Source organism: Somniosus microcephalus, chromosome 5 (assembly GCF_052327205.1).
Source record: "Somniosus microcephalus isolate GS21.2 chromosome 5, FLI_Smic_1.0, whole genome shotgun sequence".
Lineage (NCBI taxonomy): Eukaryota > Metazoa > Chordata > Chondrichthyes > Squaliformes > Somniosidae > Somniosus > Somniosus microcephalus.
Genome location: NC_140991.1, coordinates 24,976,147 through 24,994,458, shown reverse-complemented (window position 1 = coordinate 24,994,458; position 18,312 = coordinate 24,976,147). Strand labels below are relative to the sequence as shown.

At 43.6% G+C, this 18,312-nt stretch overlaps 1 protein-coding gene across 3 annotated transcripts in view; it reads right to left on the bottom strand.

Moving 5' to 3' along the window:
* obscnb (obscurin, cytoskeletal calmodulin and titin-interacting RhoGEF b) overlaps positions 1–18,312 on the bottom strand; it is a 656,492-nt gene that overhangs the window by 251,935 nt on the left and 386,245 nt on the right. For 2 of the 3 annotated variants that reach the window (XM_085987453.1, XM_085987451.1), the window contains 3 exons: positions 16,089–16,358; positions 9,058–9,327; positions 1,283–2,608 (listed from right to left, as the gene is read on the bottom strand). In XM_085987453.1, coding sequence (XP_085843579.1) covers positions 1,283–2,608; positions 9,058–9,327; positions 16,089–16,358 — 1,866 coding nt within the window. The remainder of the gene's footprint in view (positions 1–1,282; positions 2,609–9,057; positions 9,328–16,088; positions 16,359–18,312) is intronic. The other variant, XM_085987452.1, reaches the window with a different exon arrangement.

The following is an 18,312-nucleotide window of genomic DNA, read 5'->3' as shown; positions in this document are numbered from 1 at the left end:
AGGGGGATCATGCGTGGGAGATCGTGACCAGAGATTGGATCCCCCCCCACCCGCAACTCTTATTTTATGCCCAAAGATCGAACGCAATGAGTCCTGATTTCTTCCCCAGAGTTTATCACTCCTTTCGCTTTTGGTCTTTCTATAGCTTTTTTGTGTTCCTACTTTTATTGTGCAATTCCCTCCACCTATATAGCATACACAGTCCTTTTTTGTATATTAATGGCACTTCTGTCAAATGCAGAATTTATTAACTGTACATTGGCCCTGAAATTAGATCGGGGGCTTGCCGCGCGTGCAAGCCCCCGATCGGCACTCACCCTGCGCGCCGACATCTGAAGCCTGGGCCTGCTTGCATTTCCTTTCACAGGCCCGGTTCAGCTGTCGGCGAGCTGTGCTAACCTGATCCAGCGGCGTAGTTAGTGCGATGTGCCGGCTGGGATCAGGTGAGCACTGTGCAGCCAATCAGGGGAGGGGAAACTCATTCATGAGTTTGACAGTAAGAGCTGTCAAACTCATGAAAACTACGGGGGCCCAAAACACTATTTAAACTTTAAATAAAAATTAAAAAAACATCCCAATCATTAAATTAAGTATAAATAAGTTAAAAAAAATAATTTAAACAATAATTTTTTTTTTGAAAAAAATAAATTTTTAATAAAAAGGGTCTAAAACTAAACTTACCTTATTGTAGATTCTTTAAAATAATAAACCTGTGGGAAAAAAAATTCTAAATTGCACTAAAACACCACTTACCTGTAAAAATAAATACTTACATGTGCTTTTTACAAGCGTAAAGACCGGAGGCCTTTACACATGCACAAATCCCCCAAAACAGAGGAAATCCAAGACGCACGCGCAGCCCCCTGCAGCGCACGCGCTAGCCTCTTCACCTCTTGGGTTAGAGGAGAGGAAATGCCGGTTTTCAGCGCATGCGCTGTGCATGCTGAAAACCGGCATTTCCTCCGGCCAGACGCGTGAGTACCCCTTCCGTACTCACGCGTTTGGGGAGGAATTACTGCCCCATTATTTCACATCATATTTATGAACATGCTGATAGCAAAGACTATACTATTATCATTAAATATATAATTATTAAAACTATATAGATAGAGAATAAAATATACAATATTTTCTGTATCTATTATTTCCACGGCTACATTAATTTTCAAGACAGTTTCTTTTAAAAAAAAAATTGAATTAGCTGTTGTGTCTGTAGAATATAAAACCCAAAAATAAAGTCGGTATGATTTAAGCAAAGAACAAAAAGCAGTGACAAACTTACCAGACTCAACAGGAATAGCACATAGTCCCTCTTGTGTAGGGGTACGGTCTTCTCCAGATGTAGGGGGCCGGGAAACTTTCTTAATCCGAATCTCGACTCTGCTACCTTCCTCGCAGATATCAATGTGAACGGGAATTCCCTGACCAATAAATATTTCCTTAAATCTGGCTGCTGCCATTTCAGCCTCAGTCAAGGTGTCAAACTTAATATAAATGTAATTCTCATCCTCATGGTAAGTCTGTTTGTCCAAGATATCTTCATCTCCTTCATCAGCACTAACAAAAAATTCTTCTTCCACATCAGAAATCTCAAAAGACAGTTTAGAACGCAAAAGTCTGTGAAGTCGTTTGCCTGCTCTGCGGAAAGCATCATCAACTTCACTTCCTGAAGAACTTTCTGGTTCACTGTCAGTGCTGTACTTTATACCAATACCTTGTTTGAGCTTCTTAACTGTTTCCTTTGCATCACTTGCGACTATAACCGTTCCACTGTGAGAAGTTGTGCCAAAGTTGTTAGAAGCCTCACAAGTATAGGTTCCACTGTCTTTTTCTTCCACCCCTGTAATAATTAAGGAGCAAGTTCCATCACTGTAATTATCAATGTGGCAATGCCTTCCATCAACAATTTCTTCTCCATCTTTGAGCCACCGAATCTTGATTTCAAATTTACTCAGGGCCACACACTCAAGATGGACAGTCTGGCCTAGTTTGCTTGTCTGGGATTTAAAAACTTCACCAAACACAGGTGTGATTTGCTGTTTAAGTTCCTTCCTGGTTTTATAACCCTTAAATGCAGCCTGGATTTTTGTAGCAGCTTCAGCGAGAGATGGGTCTTCTATGACAGGTTCATCTTGCAGTTGCTCAGGTTCAATGGTTGAAGTCTCCCAGTGTTTCCAGAACTTGCTTGTGGAAATAGTTTGCACTTTTCCAGCTATGGTTATGGTTGACTGTCCTGCCGTTTTCAGATAATGAACAAGGGACGGAGTATCAGATCTTGACTCATCATCAGAGCTTGTACAAGAATCACAGGCTCTAGACATTTCATCGGTAGATAAATCGTCAATCTCCATAGCTTTCTGTAGCCGTAGTTTCTGAGCTTTGTCATCTTCTTCTGGTACTTCACTGATGGAATCAAGTGTTGGCTCTCGACTCATTCTTCGCTTCTTGGCTAACGCTTCCCACAGAAGATGCAAGTCGCCTTCTTGTGCTGCCTCAGGTGGCAAGCTTGGTTTGGGAGGAGCCTCTTCCCCATCTATTAGTTCAACTGTAACTTTATCTGGCTCTTGTAGAGTTTCCCAATCTTGGGCTGGAATGGGTTGTATCACAACTGCAGACAGTAAGACACCCAATTATTTAAAATAAGCACTTATTAATTGTACAGCCATACTGAAATAATGGTAACAGAAACAGTGGCATCTCAACAACTTATAGTAAAATTAGATCCACAATAAATAATAAAACAAAAGTAGAATTTATAGATATAACCTTGCTATGAGCACTAAAAAGTTTTTAGAATTATGAAATGAATTTATGTATGCACCTATTGGCAATCCTAAAGAGCAATTTTTTAAACTGAATGATTTCTCCTTTTTGAATCTTTTTAGGTCGTACTTCTAAACTATGCACACCACATCAAAAAAATGGAGTATAGTTTGAATCAGTGTAAAGTTGCACGCATTTTTTTTTAGTGGCATAAAATCACTCAGGCTGGTGCACCAGCTACAGTTCCATTTTTGCAGTTCATAAAGAGCTGCATGAAGTTGTGACTTATGCGCCAGATTTCACATGAACATTTTTGTTATCTTAGTATAAGATTTTAGGTTATTTTCTTCCCTTCTACATTATTCAACTTGTTATCTCAGACTCTTAGGTTACTCCCATGGGGTGTGTACCATTTACTAAAGAGGCCAAGTGACCTTTGTCAATGTGTCACTGTAATTAGCCACGTGGAGGTGAACAGGATTGATGGGTTGACTTGTTCATTGACTTCCCCCCCACCCCCCCTTGCTCGTAAGAACCACACAACTGCTTGCCATTACCCAAAATGTTATAGCTATAACTAAAAATGGTGGCAGGCAGGTATAATAGCAAAATGGTTATGGCACAAGACTAGCAGCTCAGAGGTTACGAGTTCAAATCCTACCAGAGCTGATTTTGTGAGCTGGCTGCAAGGGAACAAAAGTACAGGAAACTTTGTGCTATCCGGAGGTGAGCTATCCGGCAATCTGGAGCCACCGGCAAAAATCAGCAGCCGTTTTTTATTCTTTTTGGGTTTTTTTGTTGCTTTGTTTGAACAGTCAAGCTGTGCAAGGTCTGTAGCTATAGCAACAGCTTCAGCTACAGAGCTTGCAGGCCACACCCGAGTGTTTAGAAGCTGTTGCTAAGCAACAGTGTTTGTTGTCAAATACGGAGATAAGAATCTCCGTATCTCTCAACATTAACTCTGGAGAGTACGGCAGTTTTGAGGCAACGGCAGCAGCTCGGTCCCGTGGGTGCCGGATAGCACAAAGTTTCCTGTAATAGTAAAGTTGCTACATTGTTGTAAAAACTGAACAGGTTCACTCATGTTCTTATGGGAAGTGAGGCAACCACCTTTGGCAATGCGGTAGACTCTAAGGGGGAAAAATTCAGTTGTTTGTGCCTCCCGTTAGCGCCTTAAGAGAGCGCTAATGGGGCGCAAAGCAACTAGCGCCCGGGCGCGGCGATGTTTGCGCCGCTTGCGAAATTAACTAGACATTTTGTGGCGGCGCTAAACACTACCGCCACGATCTCCCGCGCCGGCAGATCGTGATGTCAGTCGAGTGCGCAACGCCCCGGACCGGATATTGAGTGGCGCCCCCTGTCGCTAGCATCGACAGGTTGAGGGGAGCGTTTTGCAGTCAGAAAGGGACTGGGGGAGCGCTATTTAAAGGCGACCGCTTCCTGCCTTTTTTTGTCGGTGACATTTTTGCACCACGCATTCTGAGAGAGAGAGAGAGAGACTGACTTCTGGAGAGATTCAATGCTGTGTGAAGGAGTTTTGAGTACTGAGCAGCACTTTGCAGGTTTATTTTGATTTGCCCTTCCTTGCTTCGCCAGCGCTCTGAGGTAGCGCCTCACTCCTCGGCATTAGCGCCTTAAGACAGGTGTGAAGCGCCTGATTTAGCGCTCCAATTACCTCCAGGGGCGATAAAAGCCAAGTTTGCCGTCGGAGGCGATAATTAGCACCAGGTGCTAAACTTTGTGCACGGCCGATAATGGCGCTCCAAATGGGGCGATACTGAATTTTTCCCCCTTAATACCATCTGGTGACCTAGCAAGCCAGTCACTGCTAAAACAAATTACTAAGCTATATGGCAGCCCACCAGCACCTTTTCCATGCAACTAGGGATGTGACCTTACCAATGTTACACATCCAGAGAACAAACAATATTTGCATTACTATTAGGTAGTGATTACCATTTATCTATGTAGTAACTTTCCATAAAGGAGCAAGCTTTTGGCTCAGTGGTAGCATTCCCACCCCTCAGTAAGAAGGTCCAGGGTTCATACCCTGCTCCAGGCAGTCCCGATGAGCTGAGACTAGAGCTCTGGATCTGAATTTTGGGTTGGCATTAAGTGTGATATCTGCATCTTGTGGATGTGGGTGGCCCTCCTTCATTGTATGGGTTGTAAGAGCCCATAAAACCCTCCTGCCTTTTAGGCCTAACCACCCTACTGGCTGGTATAAAGATGGTTAAGGTCATGAAAGCTGCCACATTGCAGCCGGTCAGACTGCTAATCAGCCTGAGAGTCCTTCCATTATTTCACACTAATTTCCGAGCGACGAGTGTGAAGATACGAAAAGAACAGCCTTCTATAAAGATTCTTGTTTTCTTTAAAAAGAGTGACATAAATTACCGTCCAACATTTTCTGCACAGAAAGGCAATGCAGAATTTTTTTCAGTGTGCAAATTGGTTATATAGAAGGCATTCATTTTTTTTTCTCTTTGATTAGCTTTTCGTGAATTTTGTGTTATCAACTGAGAGTTGCCTGAGCTAAGAACTTAAACTATTCCCTACTATTTGCTTCCAGGCACAGGATCAAGCATTCTGGCATTAGATAAAGTGCAGGGTTAATGTCACTGCCTTCTTGAAAATTTGCATTAACACCAACTTCAGACAACCAATTCCTACTGCTTTATTGTTCTAATTCCTAGCGTAACCATTGTTGCAGTTTCTGTGAGTAAGACTACCATTTATTGCATAAGATAAGAGCTCACAGAGTTGGGGGTAATATATTAGCATGGATAGAGAATTGGCTAACTAACAAAAAGCAGAGTCAGGATAAATGGGTCATTTTCCGGTTGGCAAATGGTAACTAGTGGGGTGCCACAGGGATCGGTGCTGGGGCCTCAACTATTTACAATTTACATTAATGACTTGGATGAAGGGACCGAGTGTAATGTAGCCAAGTTTGCGGATGATTCAAAAATGGGTGGGAAAGCAAGTTGTGCACAGGACTCAAAGGGCTGGATTTTCATTGAGGAGGCGGGACTTCAACTTTCGGGGTTGTAGTCCCGCCTCCATCGAGTTCTAGCCAACCCACGCGATTTTGACTTGATTGACCTTGTTGAGCCCGCCCAGCGGGCTCAGCAGGCCAATTAAGGGCCACCCGGCAACAGGTGACGTCACAGATTGATATTTCATCTGTCAAGACCTTTTGACAGATGAAATATCAGCGTTTCACAGGTGTTTGAAGCTGTCAAACACTGACAATCTGTACTCCAGGTTAATTCCTTCCTCTCAGGCTGATTTAGAGATCTCCCCGGAACAGAAAGCTGAATGCTGCAATTTTTGACAGCTCGCAGCCATTCTGCTTTCTGAGCTGGTGAGATGAGGGACTCCCGAGACCTGAAGGAAGGAAGGCTGTAAAGGTAAGTACATGTAAGTAAAACTTCTTTAAACACTTTACACACACCAAACACACTTACCTCTGCACTCATGCACCCATCACTCACCTGAATACCGGACACCTCGACCCCTCCAAGCCCTTCATCCCGACGGCCCGCCTCGCTAACTTGGCGTGGTTTGGAGCCGTCGGGAATCCCACATTTCACCAATGAAAATAGGGATTAGGCTAAAAACTGCCTGTTAACAGGCAGTTAATTGGCACTAATCCCTTTCCCACCTCGGGGAGGCGGGTCCCAGTGCGTGTCGGGTACCCGCCTCCTTTGAAACTGGCATGGAGGCGGGTTCGGGGCGGGATGGGTTTCTGCCCCCCGATTTCGGGATTTTAACCCCCACACGCCTCCAATCCCACCTCCACGGCCCAATGAAAATCCTGCCCAAAGAATCTGCAAAGGGATATAGACAGGCTAAGTGAGTGGGCAAACATTTGGCAGATGGAGTATAATTTGGGAAAGTGCGAGGTTATCCACTTTGGCAGGAAAAATAAAAAAGCAAATTATTATTTAAATGTAGAGAGATTACAAAATGCTACAGTTCAGAGGGACCCAGGGGTCCTTATGCATGAAACACAAAAAGTTAGCATGCAGGTAACAGCAAGTAATCAAAAAGGCAAATGGAATGTTGGCCTTTATTTCAAGAGGGTTGGAGTATAGAAGCAGTGAAGTCCTGCTACAACTGTACAGGGTATTGGTGAGACTGCACCTTGTGTACTGTGTACAGTTTTGGTCTCCTTATTTAAGGAAGGATATACTTGCATTGGAGGCAGTTCAGAGACGATTCACTAGGTTAATTGCTGAGATGATGGGGTTGACTTATGAGGAAAGGTTGAGCAGGCCGGGCCTATACTCATTGGAATTTAGAAGAATGAGAGGTGATCTTATTGAAACATATAAGATACTGAGGGGGCTCGACAAGGTGGATGCAGAGAGAATGTTTCCACTCGTGGGGGAATCTAGAACTCGGGGGCATAGTTTCAGAATAAAGGGTCACCCATTTAGAACTGAGATGAGGAGGAATTTCTTCTCTCAGAGGATTGTAAATCTGTGGAATTCTCTGCCCCAGAGAGCCGTGGAGGCTGGGTCATTAAATACATTTAAGGTGGAGATAAACAGATTTTTGCAAGATAAGGGAGTGAAGGGTTATGGGGAGCGGGCAGGGAAGCGGCTTTGAGCCCAAGATCAGCCATGATCTTATTGAATGGCGGAGCAGGCTCGAGGGGCCACGTGGCCTATTCCTGCTCCTATTTCTTATGTTTTTATTCTGAATTATTTTCAACCTTGTGCTGTAGGACTTTTATGAGCTGGGTCAAGACCAAGTAGATTAATCTCATTTTAAGCCTTACTGCCACTAAAGTAAGGAAACTTTCATGCCATCAGGTTTGGGCTTCATTTAAACCCAGGGTATGAAGATCTCATCTGTATTATAATTATGTCTCTTTTGCGACTTGATGAAAACAGAAAAATGTATTATAAAAATGGGAAAATCTAAAATGTTTTTTATTTGTTCTCATGATGTGGGTGACACTGGTGAGACCTTGGGCTCGATTTTCCAAGCCCCAAGGAGGAGGGCATGGAGGCGGGACAGCACGTAAAATCGGAGAAATTGGGGGCGGGTGGCATACCCACCCCCATCCCGCCTCCGTGCCCTTTTGCCAGGAGGCGGGAGGATATGCAGCATCGGGTCCCGTCTCCTGGAGGTGGAAAAGGCTTTTAATCCTTTTAACTGCCTGTTAACAGGTAGTTAACAGGCAGAAAAAGGGATTAGTGCCATTTCACCTTCACAGGTGAAGGCTTCCCGACCTCGGAGAACCCCACCGGGTTGGAGGAGACGTGGAGGAGGTCTGCGGCGGTCGGAGGCACCTGGAAGTAAGGTGTAGAGGTGAGTGATGGGTGCAAGTGTGGAGTGGTAAGTATGCAAGGTGAGTGATAAGTTTAAAAAGGTGTTCACTTACCTTTTTATACTTCTATAGCCTTTAACCGTGCTGGATTGGGAGAGCGGACATCCACCTTGTCAATTTCAGGTAATGGCTGATGGACCCTCCGATCCATCAGACATCTGAAATTTACTTTTTTACAATGTTTTTTCAGTCCTCACCACAAAAACTAATCAAACTAAAGAGAATGTCAGTGTTTGACAGCTTCACAGAGCTGTCAAACGCTGTCATTTCTTCTTTCAAGAAGTCTTGACAGATAGCACGTCTGACGTTGACGTGATCTGTCAGTGACGTCTTCCCTAATTGGCTTGCTGAGCCAGCAGAGCAGGCTTAACAAGCTCAATCAGGGGAAAATCCCTCTGAATGATCAGGCGAGGATGGAGGCGGGCCATTGACACGACAAGCAGCAGTCCTGCCTCCAAGTCGCCTCCATTGACAAAATCCAGCCCCTTGTGTTACAGTAATGATGTTAAGGTAGCGGATTATTTTAGTAATTGTTGTACAACCCAGTGGCTTGCTAAGCCACTTCAAAGGGCAGAGCCAACCATATTTTGGACAAGTCACATGCAGGCCAAACCACTTAAGGGTGGCAGTTTCCTTCCCTGAAGGACATTAGTGAACCAATTGGGGTTTTACAACAATTCAGCTGCTTTCATTGTCATTTTGTTCCTGGTGCCAGCTCACAAATAGCCAGATTTATTGAATTAAATTTCATAACTTGCCATGGGGATATTTGAACTCTCAACTTCATGAGTTGGTAGTCCAGCACTATAAACACTGCACTGTCAAACCCGGTATATATGAAGGTTTCCATTCAAAGGATTTCCCCCAGGTAAGACTTTGAAATGTTTCAATGTGAAACTGATTGAAAAATGTTAGTATGTGCAAAAAAGCAGAGTAAAATTGTGATTTACCATCCAAACAGACTTCAGCAGATGTTTTTGTGTCTGGGGACACCATACAGGTGTATCGCCCTTCATCCTCAGCACTGCAATTGTGAATAATCAGATAGTGTTTCTTTTTGTCAGAAATGATCTCATACTTGCTGCTTGTTTCAATATGCTGATCATTCTTTAGCCATGTTGCATTAATGCATTCAGTGGAAAATTCACATTCTAGTTTGCCAGATTCCCCATTAGTTACAGTGACATTAGACAGAGGAATGGTGACAGTCACAGGAACCTCTGCAAAATAGATTAAAGAAAAGAATTACAGATGAACTATGTAAATAATCTCTTGTACCATGCAAATAACATTGTACATCTGAATAAAAGATAGACTCATAATTAAGTGCCATTTAATGTAGTTTGGGTCAGAATACTGAACACAGCATCAACAAGAGGTATACTTATTAGACTCCCAGATGTAATAAAATCTACAAGAACTTGAAGATGCCAGCTTCTATGCTGTTGAAGACTTGTATGTGCTATAGTATAACAACAACTTGCATTTGTATAGTGCCTTTAATGTAGTAAAGCATCCCAAGGTGCTTCACAGGAGTGTTATCAAACAAAATTTGATAATGAGCCACATAGAGATATTAGGACAGGTGACCAAAAGCTTAGACAAAGAGGTAGGTTTTTAGAAGCGTCTTAAAGGAGGATAGAGAGGTGGAGAGGTTTAGGGAGGGCATTCCAAAGCTTAGGTCCTAGGCTGCTGAAGGCATGGCTGCCAATGGTGGAACGAAGGAAATCGGGGATGCACAAGAGGCCAAAATTGGAGGAGCGCAGAGATCTTGGAGGGTTGTAGGGAGGGGTGAGGCCAAGGAGGGATTTATAAACCGGGATGAGAATTTTAAAAATCAAGATGTCGCCAGACCGGGAGCCAAAGTAGGTTAGCAAGCACAGGGGTGATTTATTACATATATATATATATAAATTAATTAGAAAAGGGAATACTACACTTGGCGCCAGAGGACTGGCGGACAGCTAACATGATTCCGATATAAAAAGGAAGATAGAACAAGCCCAGGGAACTATAGATCAATCAGCTTAAAGTCAGTGGTAGGAAGAATATGGACAAGAACATGGTAGATAGAATATAATGTGGAGAAATGTGAAGTTATCCACTTTGGTAGGAAAAATAGAAAAACAGAATATTTTTTAAATGGTGAGAGATTGGGAAATATTGATATTCAGAGGGGCCTGGGTGTTGTAAGAATTCGCAATAATTTACAGTTCTGAAGATTCATTTTTTTGATTAAAGAATCCCTGGGCGTTGTGCTTTTAAATTTCCAGGGATAAAAATGGCTGTCACAGCACATGGCCGAAGACAAAAGAGGTTTGGAATGCAGCTTTGTGTGTCTGGAAGTAAGGTTCAATGAAGACAAAGGACAATACTTTGTTTACAAAGCAACTGAATGCTATTAGCATTTGTTTGTATATTGAGTGGATACATCTAAACTGCAGAAGAGACTTTTGTATCTTGAATGGGAAACGTTTAAGATTTGAATGGGTTTTAAATCACCCAGCACTGGACAATAGGGCTGTTGCATTCTCTTTGTTTCAGCCCAGGGAGCTCCGGAAGACACATTAACCCAGTCTAACCACTTTGAGTTAGCCAATCACAGCTTTCTCTTGTGTATTGGACCCTTTGGGTGGGGAATTTTGCACACAGCCCTTGCAAGGCAGAACGGCAGGGGCCTCACCAGGTATAAAGATAGCGGCTGAGAAGCTATCTCTCTCTCTTACTTCGCTGGACCATAGGTGAGCAGAGTGTTCTGACTCCTCAGCAAAGCAACCTAGTTAAGGAGTTTGGGGTGGTGATTTAAGGGAATTGCTAAGATTGTTTAAATAACATTGTAGCCATTGTATCCCTCGTTTATGCCGCCTGCAACCCCGTTATATAGTTTTACTGTAATTACTGTGTTCGTGTGGTATAGTTTGATATTTTGATTATAGTTTCTTTTAGTTAGTAAAACTTGATTTTTTTCTCTCATCCAAACTACGTGTCTGTTTTAATATCAATAATTATAAGCCCTGCAGTCAGAACTGGAAGGTGGGGTAGCGATTCGAACCGCTGTTTTAAAATTGGTTTATTGGAATTGGTCTGATGTGCAGGCAAAGGCTGCAAGACCAGGAAAATTACTTTAAACCAGTTTAAAGAAGCCCCAACCCTTACAGTGTCCTTGTACACGGATCACATAAAGTTAACATGCAGGTAAAACAAATGATATGTTAGCCTTTATTACAAAAGGATTGGAGTATAAGAATAAAGTCGTCTGCTGCAATTATATAGGGCTTTGGTGAGACAACACCTGGAGTACTGTGTACAGTTTTGGTCTCCTTACCTCAGGAAGGAAAGATTTGTCTTAGAGGGAGTGCAAACAAAGGTTCACTAGACTGATTCCTGGGATTGGGGGGGGGGGGAATTGTCCTATGAGGAGAGATTGAGTAGTCTATATTCCCTGGAGTTTAGAAGAATGAGAGGTGATTTCATTAAAACATAAAATTCTTAAGGGACTTGACAGGCCAGCTTTAAGTTCCTCGGAGTCCACATCACGGAAGACCTCTCCTGGTCCCTCAACACCTCCTCTCTGGTGAAGAAGGCCCAGCAGCGCCTATATTTCTTGAGGAGGCTGAGGGGTTGTAATCTGTCACCCCCGATCCTCTCTAACTTCTACCGCTGCACTATAGAGAGCATCCTGACAAACTGTATCACGGTATGGTACGGCAGCTGTAGCTCCCATGACCGGAAAGCCCTGCAGCGGGTAGTCAAAACTGCCCAATGCATTACCGGCACCCGGCTACCGACCATAGAACATATATATCAGAAACGCTGCCTACGGAGGGCACGGTCCATCATCAAAGACCCTACCCACCCCAGCCACAGTCTGTTCACCCTCCTACCATCTGGAAGACGCTACAGATGCATTCGCAGCCGTACGACCAGATTTAGGAACAGCTTCTTTCCCAGGGCTGTCATCCTACTGAACTCCACAAATAAACACTAAAGCCTGCACATCTGCCGATGCACTTTATTATGGTCATATTTATGCTAATATATATGTACAAATGTATGTTGAAATGTTTAAGTGTCCTAATCCAAATTGTACACTCTCGGGAGCCGCAAGCCTACATTTCGTTGTACTGCACTTGTGCACTAACAATGACAATAAAAGTTGATTTGATTTGATTTGATTTGATGGTTGAGGCTGGGAGGATGTTTCCCCTGGCTATGGAATCTAGAACTAGGGGTCACTGTCTCAGAATAAGGAGTTGGCCATTTAGGACTGAGATGAGGAGAAATGTCTTCACTCAGAGGGTTGTGAATCTTTGGAATTCTCTACTCCAGAGGGTTGTGGATGCCAAGTTGTTGAGTATATTCAAGACTGAGATCGATAGATTTTTGGGTACTAAGGGAATGAAGGGCTATGGGGATAGGGCGGGAAAGTGGAGTTGATGTAAAAGTTCAGCCATGATCTTATTGAATGGCGGAACAGGCTCGAAGGGCCGAATGGCCTACTCCTGCTCCTATTTCTAATGTTATCATGGAATCCTTAACCAAAGATTTAATAGAAAAATATCTAGAAACTAAAAATATCATAAAGAGTAGTCAGCGCGGATTCCAAAAGCGAAGGTCACACTTGGCCAACCTTATTGAATACTTTGAAGAAGTAACAGAAAGAGTAGGTCAGGGTAATGTAGCAGGCTTAATATATTTGGGTTTGGAAAAGCCTGCGATAAGGTACTGCATAGTAGACTCACGACTAAGTTCGGAACATATGGGGTTGTAGTCCCGCCTCCATCGAGTTCTAGCCAACCCACGCGATTTTGACTTGATTGACCTTGTTGAGCCCGCCCAGCGGGCTCAGCAGGCCAATTAAGGGCCACCCGGCAACAGGTGACGTCACAGATTGATATTTCATCTGTCAAGACCTTTTGACAGATGAAATATCAGCGTTTCACAGCTGTTTGAAGCTGTCAAACACTGACAATCTGTACTCCAGGTTAATTCCTTCCTCTCAGGCTGATTTAGAGATCTCCCCGGAACAGAAAGCTGAATGCTGCAATTTTTGACAGCTCGCAGCCATTCTGGTTTCTGAGCCGGTGAGATGAGGGACTCCCGAGGCCTGAAGGAAGGAAGGCTGTAAAGGTAAGTACATGTAAGTAAAACTTCTTTAAACACTTTACACACACCAAACACACTTACCTCTGCACTCATGCACCCATCACTCACCTGAATACCGGACACCTCGACCCCTCCAAGCCTTTCATCCCGACGGCCCGCCTCGCTAACTTGGCGTGGTTTGGAGCCGTCGGGAATCCCACATTTCACCAATGAAAATAGGGATTAGGCTAAAAACTGCCTGTTAACAGGCAGTTAATTGGCACTAATCCCTTTCCCACCTCGGGGAGGCGGGTCCCAGTGCGTGTCGGGTACCCGCCTCCTTTGAAACTGGCATGGAGGCGGGTTCGGGGCGGGATGGGTTTCTGCCCCCCGATTTCGGGATTTTAACCCCCACACGCCTCCAATCCCACCTCCACGGCCCAATGAAAATCCTGCCCAAAGAATCTGCAAAGGGATATAGACAGGCTAAGTGAGTGGGCAAACATTTGGCAGATGGAGTATAATTTGGGAAAGTGCGAGGTTATCCACTTTGGCAGGAAAAATAAAAAAGCAAATTATTATTTAAATGTAGAGAGATTACAAAATGCTACAGTTCAGAGGGACCCAGGGGTCCTTATGCATGAAACACAAAAAGTTAGCATGCAGGTAACAGCAAGTAATCAATAAGGCCTTTATTTCAAGGGGGTTGGAGTATAGAAGCAGTGAAGTCCTGCTACATCTGTACAGGGTATTGGTGAGACCGCACCTTGAGTACTGCGTACAGTTTTGGTCTCCTTATTTAAGGAAGGATATACTTGCATTGGAGACAGTTCAGAGACGATTCACTAGGTTAATTGCTGAGATGAGGGGGTTGACTTATGAAGAAAGGTTGAGCAGGCTGGGCATATACTCATTGGAATTTAGAAGAATGAGAGGTGATCTTATTGAAACATGTAAGATACTGAGGTGGCTTGACAAGGTGGATGCAGAGAGAATGTATTCCACTCGTGGGGGAATCTAGAACTCGGGGGCATAGTGTCAGAATAAAGGGTCGCCCTTTTAGAACTGAGATGAGGAGGAATTTCTTCTCTCAGAGGGTCGTAAATTTGTGGAATTCTCTGCCCCAGAGAGCCGTGGAGGCTGGGTCATTAAATACATTTAAGGTGGAGATAAACAGATTTTTGCAAGATAAGGGAGTGAAGGGTTATGGGGAGCGGGCAGGGAAGTGGCTTTGAGTCCAAGATCAGCCATGATCTTATTGAATGGCGGAGCAGGCTCGAGGGGCCAAGTGGCCTATTCCTGCTCCTATTTCTTATGTTTTTATTCTGAATTATTTTCAACCTTGTGCTGTAGGACTTTTATGAGCTGGGTCAAGACCAAGTAGATTCATCTCATTTTAAGCCTTACTGCCGCTAAAGTAAGGAAACTTTCATGCCATCAAGTTTGGGCTTCATTTAAACCCACGGTATGAAGATCTCATCTGTATTATAATTATGTCTCTTTTGCGACTTGATGAAAACAGAAAAATGTATTATAAAAATGGGAAAATCTAAAATGTTTTTTTATTTGTTCTCATGATGTGGGTGACACTGGTGAGACCTTGGGCTCGATTTTCCAAGCCCCGAGGAGGAGGGCATGGAGGCGGGACAGCACGTAAAATCGGAGAAATTGGGGGCGGGTGGCATACCCACCCCCATCCCGCATCCGTGCCCTTTTCCCAGGAGGCGGGAGGATATGCAGCATCGGGTCCCGTCTCCTGGAGGTGGGAAAGGCTTTTAATCCTTTTAACTGCCTGTTAACAGGTAGTTAACAGGCAGAAAAAGGGATTAGTGCCATGTTACCTTCACAGGTGAAGGCTTCCCGACCTCGGAGAACCCCACCGGGTTGGAGGAGACGTGGAGGAGGTCTGCGGCGGTCGGAGGCACCTGGAAGTAAGGTGTAGAGGTGAGTGATGGGTGCAAGTGTGGAGTGGCAAGTATGCAAGGTGAGTGATAAGTTTAAAAAGGTGTTCACTTACCTTTTTTTTACATCTATAGCCTTTAGCCGTGCTGGATTGGGAGAGCGGACATCCACCGTGTCAATTTCAGGTAATGGCTGATGGACCCTCCGATCCATCAGACATCTGAAATTTACTTTTTTACAATGTTTTTTCAGTCCTCACCACAAAAACTAATCAAACTAAAGAGAGTGTCAGTGTTTGACAGCTGTCATTTCTTCTTTCAAGAAGTCTTGACAGATAGATCACGTCTGACGTTGACGTGATCTGTCAGTGACTTCTTCCTTAATTGGCTTGCTGAGCCCGCAGAGCAGGCTTAACAAGCTCAATCAGGGGAAAATCCCTCTGAATGATCAGGCGAGGATGGAGGCGGGCCATTGACACGACAAGCAGCAGTCCTGCCTCCAAGTCGCCTCCATTGACAAAATCCAGCCCCTTGTGTTACAGTAATGATGTTAAGGTAGCGGATTATTTTAGTAATTGTTGTACAACCCAGTGGCTTGCTAAGCCACTACAAAGGGCAGAGCCAACCATATTTTGGACAAGTCACATGCAGGCCAAACCACTTAAGGGTGGCAGTTTCCTTCCCTGAAGGACATTAGTGAACCAATTGGGGTTTTACAACAATTCAGCTGCTTTCATTGTCATTTTGTTCCTGGTGCCAGCTCACAAATAGCCAGATTTATTGAATTAAATTTCATAACTTGCCATGGGGATATTTGAACTCTCAACTTCACGAGTTGGTAGTCCAGCACTATGAACACTGCACTGTCAAACCCGGTATATATGAAGGTTTCCATTCAAAGGATTTCCCCCAGGTAAGACTTTGAAATGTTTCACTGTGAAACTGATTGAAAAATGTTCGTATGTGCAAAAAAGCAGAGTAAAATTGTGATTTACCATCCAAACAGACTTCAGCAGATGTTTTCGTGTCTGAGGACACCATACAGGTGTATCGCCCTTCATCCTCAGCACTGCAATTGTGAATAATCAGATAGTGTTTCTTTTTGTCAGAAATGATCTCATACTTGCTGCTTGTTTCAATATGCTGATCATTCTTTAGCCATGTTGCATTAATGCATTCAGTGGAAAATTCACATTCTAGTTTGCCAGATTCCCCATTAGTTACAGTGACATTAGACAGAGGAATGGTGACAGTCACAGGAACTTCTGCAAAATAGATTAAAGAAAAGAATTACAGATGAACTATGTAAATAATCTCTTGTACCATGCAAATAACATTGTAAATCCGAATAAAAGATAGACTCATAATTAAGTGCCATTTAATGTAGTTTGGGTCAGAATACTGAACACAGCATCAACAAGAGGTATACTTATTAGACTCCCAGATGTAATAAAATCTACAAGAACTTGAAGAAACCAGCTTCTATGCTGTTGAAGACTTGTATGTGCTATAGTATAACAACAACTTGCATTTATATAGCGCCTTTAATGTAGTAAAGCATCCCAAGGTGCTTCACAGGAGTGTTATCAAACAAAATTTGATAATGAGCCACATAGAGATATTAGGACAGGTGACCAAAAGCTTAGACAAAGAGGTAGGTTTTTAGAAGCGTCTTAAAGGAGGATAGAGAGGTGGAGAGGTTTAGGGAGGGCATTCCAAAGCTTAGGTCCTAGGCTGCTGAAGGCATGGCTGCCAATGGTGGAACGAAGGAAATCGGGGATGCGCAAGAGGCCAAAATTGGAGGAGTGCAGAGATCTTGGAGGGTTGTAGGGAGGGGTGAGGCCAAGGAGGGATTTATAAACCAGGATGAGAATTTTTAAATTCAAGATGTCGCCAGACTGGGAGCCAAAGTAGGTTAGCAAGCACAGGGGTGATTTATTACATATATATATATATTAATTAATTAGAAAAGGGAATACTACACTTAGTGCCAGAGGACTGGCGGACAGCTAACGTGATTCCTATATATAAAAAGGAAGATAGAACAAGCCCAGGGAAATTGACTAAGATAACACCAGGGATCAGAAGCTTTAGTTATAAGGAGAGACTAAAGAAACTGGCATTCTTGTTAGAACAAAGAAGTTTAAGATGGAGGTGTTCACAATCATGAGAGGTTTTGGTAAGGTAAGTTGCGTAAAACTATTTCCACTGGTCAGTGAGTCAGTAACTCAAGAGCAGAAATTTAAGATTATCATAAGAATGAAGGGAGAGGTCAGGAGAATTTTTTTTATGCAGAGGGTTATTAGGGCATGTCCTGCAGGAACAGTGATGGAAGCAGAATCCAAAATAGCTTTTAAAAAGGAATGGATATTAGTCTAATAAAGATGTAAACCTCACTATTTTGTAGCATCTTTACTGAATAATAGCAAGTTATTGTACAGGCGCTAGTGGTAATGCTACCTGACCTGCTGAGTATTTCCAACATTTTCTGTTTTTATTCCAAGAAAATAAAGGTCAGTTTTTGCAACCTTGGTGTTATACTTGACCCTGAAATGAGCTTCCGACCACATAGCTGCAGCATAACAAAGACCGGCTACTTCCACCTCCGTAACATCGCCCCGTCTCCGCCCCTGCCTCAGCTCATCCGCTGCTGAAACCCTCATCCATGCCTTTGTTACCTCTAGACTTGACTATTCCAACGCGCTCCTGGCTGGCCTCCCACATTCCACCCTACGTAAACTGGAGGTCATCCAAAACTCAGCTGCCCGTGACCTAACTCACACCAAGTCCCATTCGCCCACCACCCCTGTGCTCGCTGACCTACATTGACTCCCGGTTAAGCAGCGCCTTGATTTCAAAATTTTCAAATCCCTCCATGGCCTCGCCCCTTCCTATCTCTGTAATCTCCTTTAGACCCACAACCAGCTACCCCCCCCCCACCCCGGAGATATCTGCACTCCTCTAATTCTGCTCTCTTGAGAATCCCTGATTATAATCGCTCAACCTTTGGTGGCCGTGCCTTCTATTGTCTAGGCCCTAAACTCTGGAATTCCCTGCCTAAACCTGTCCGCCTCGCTACCTCTCTTTCCTTCTTTAAGACGCTCCTTAAAACCTACCTCTTTGACCAAGCTTTTGGTCACCTGCCCTAATTTATCCTTATGTGGATCGGTGTCAAATTTTTTATCTTAAAATACTCCTTGCAGCGCCTTGTAACGTTTT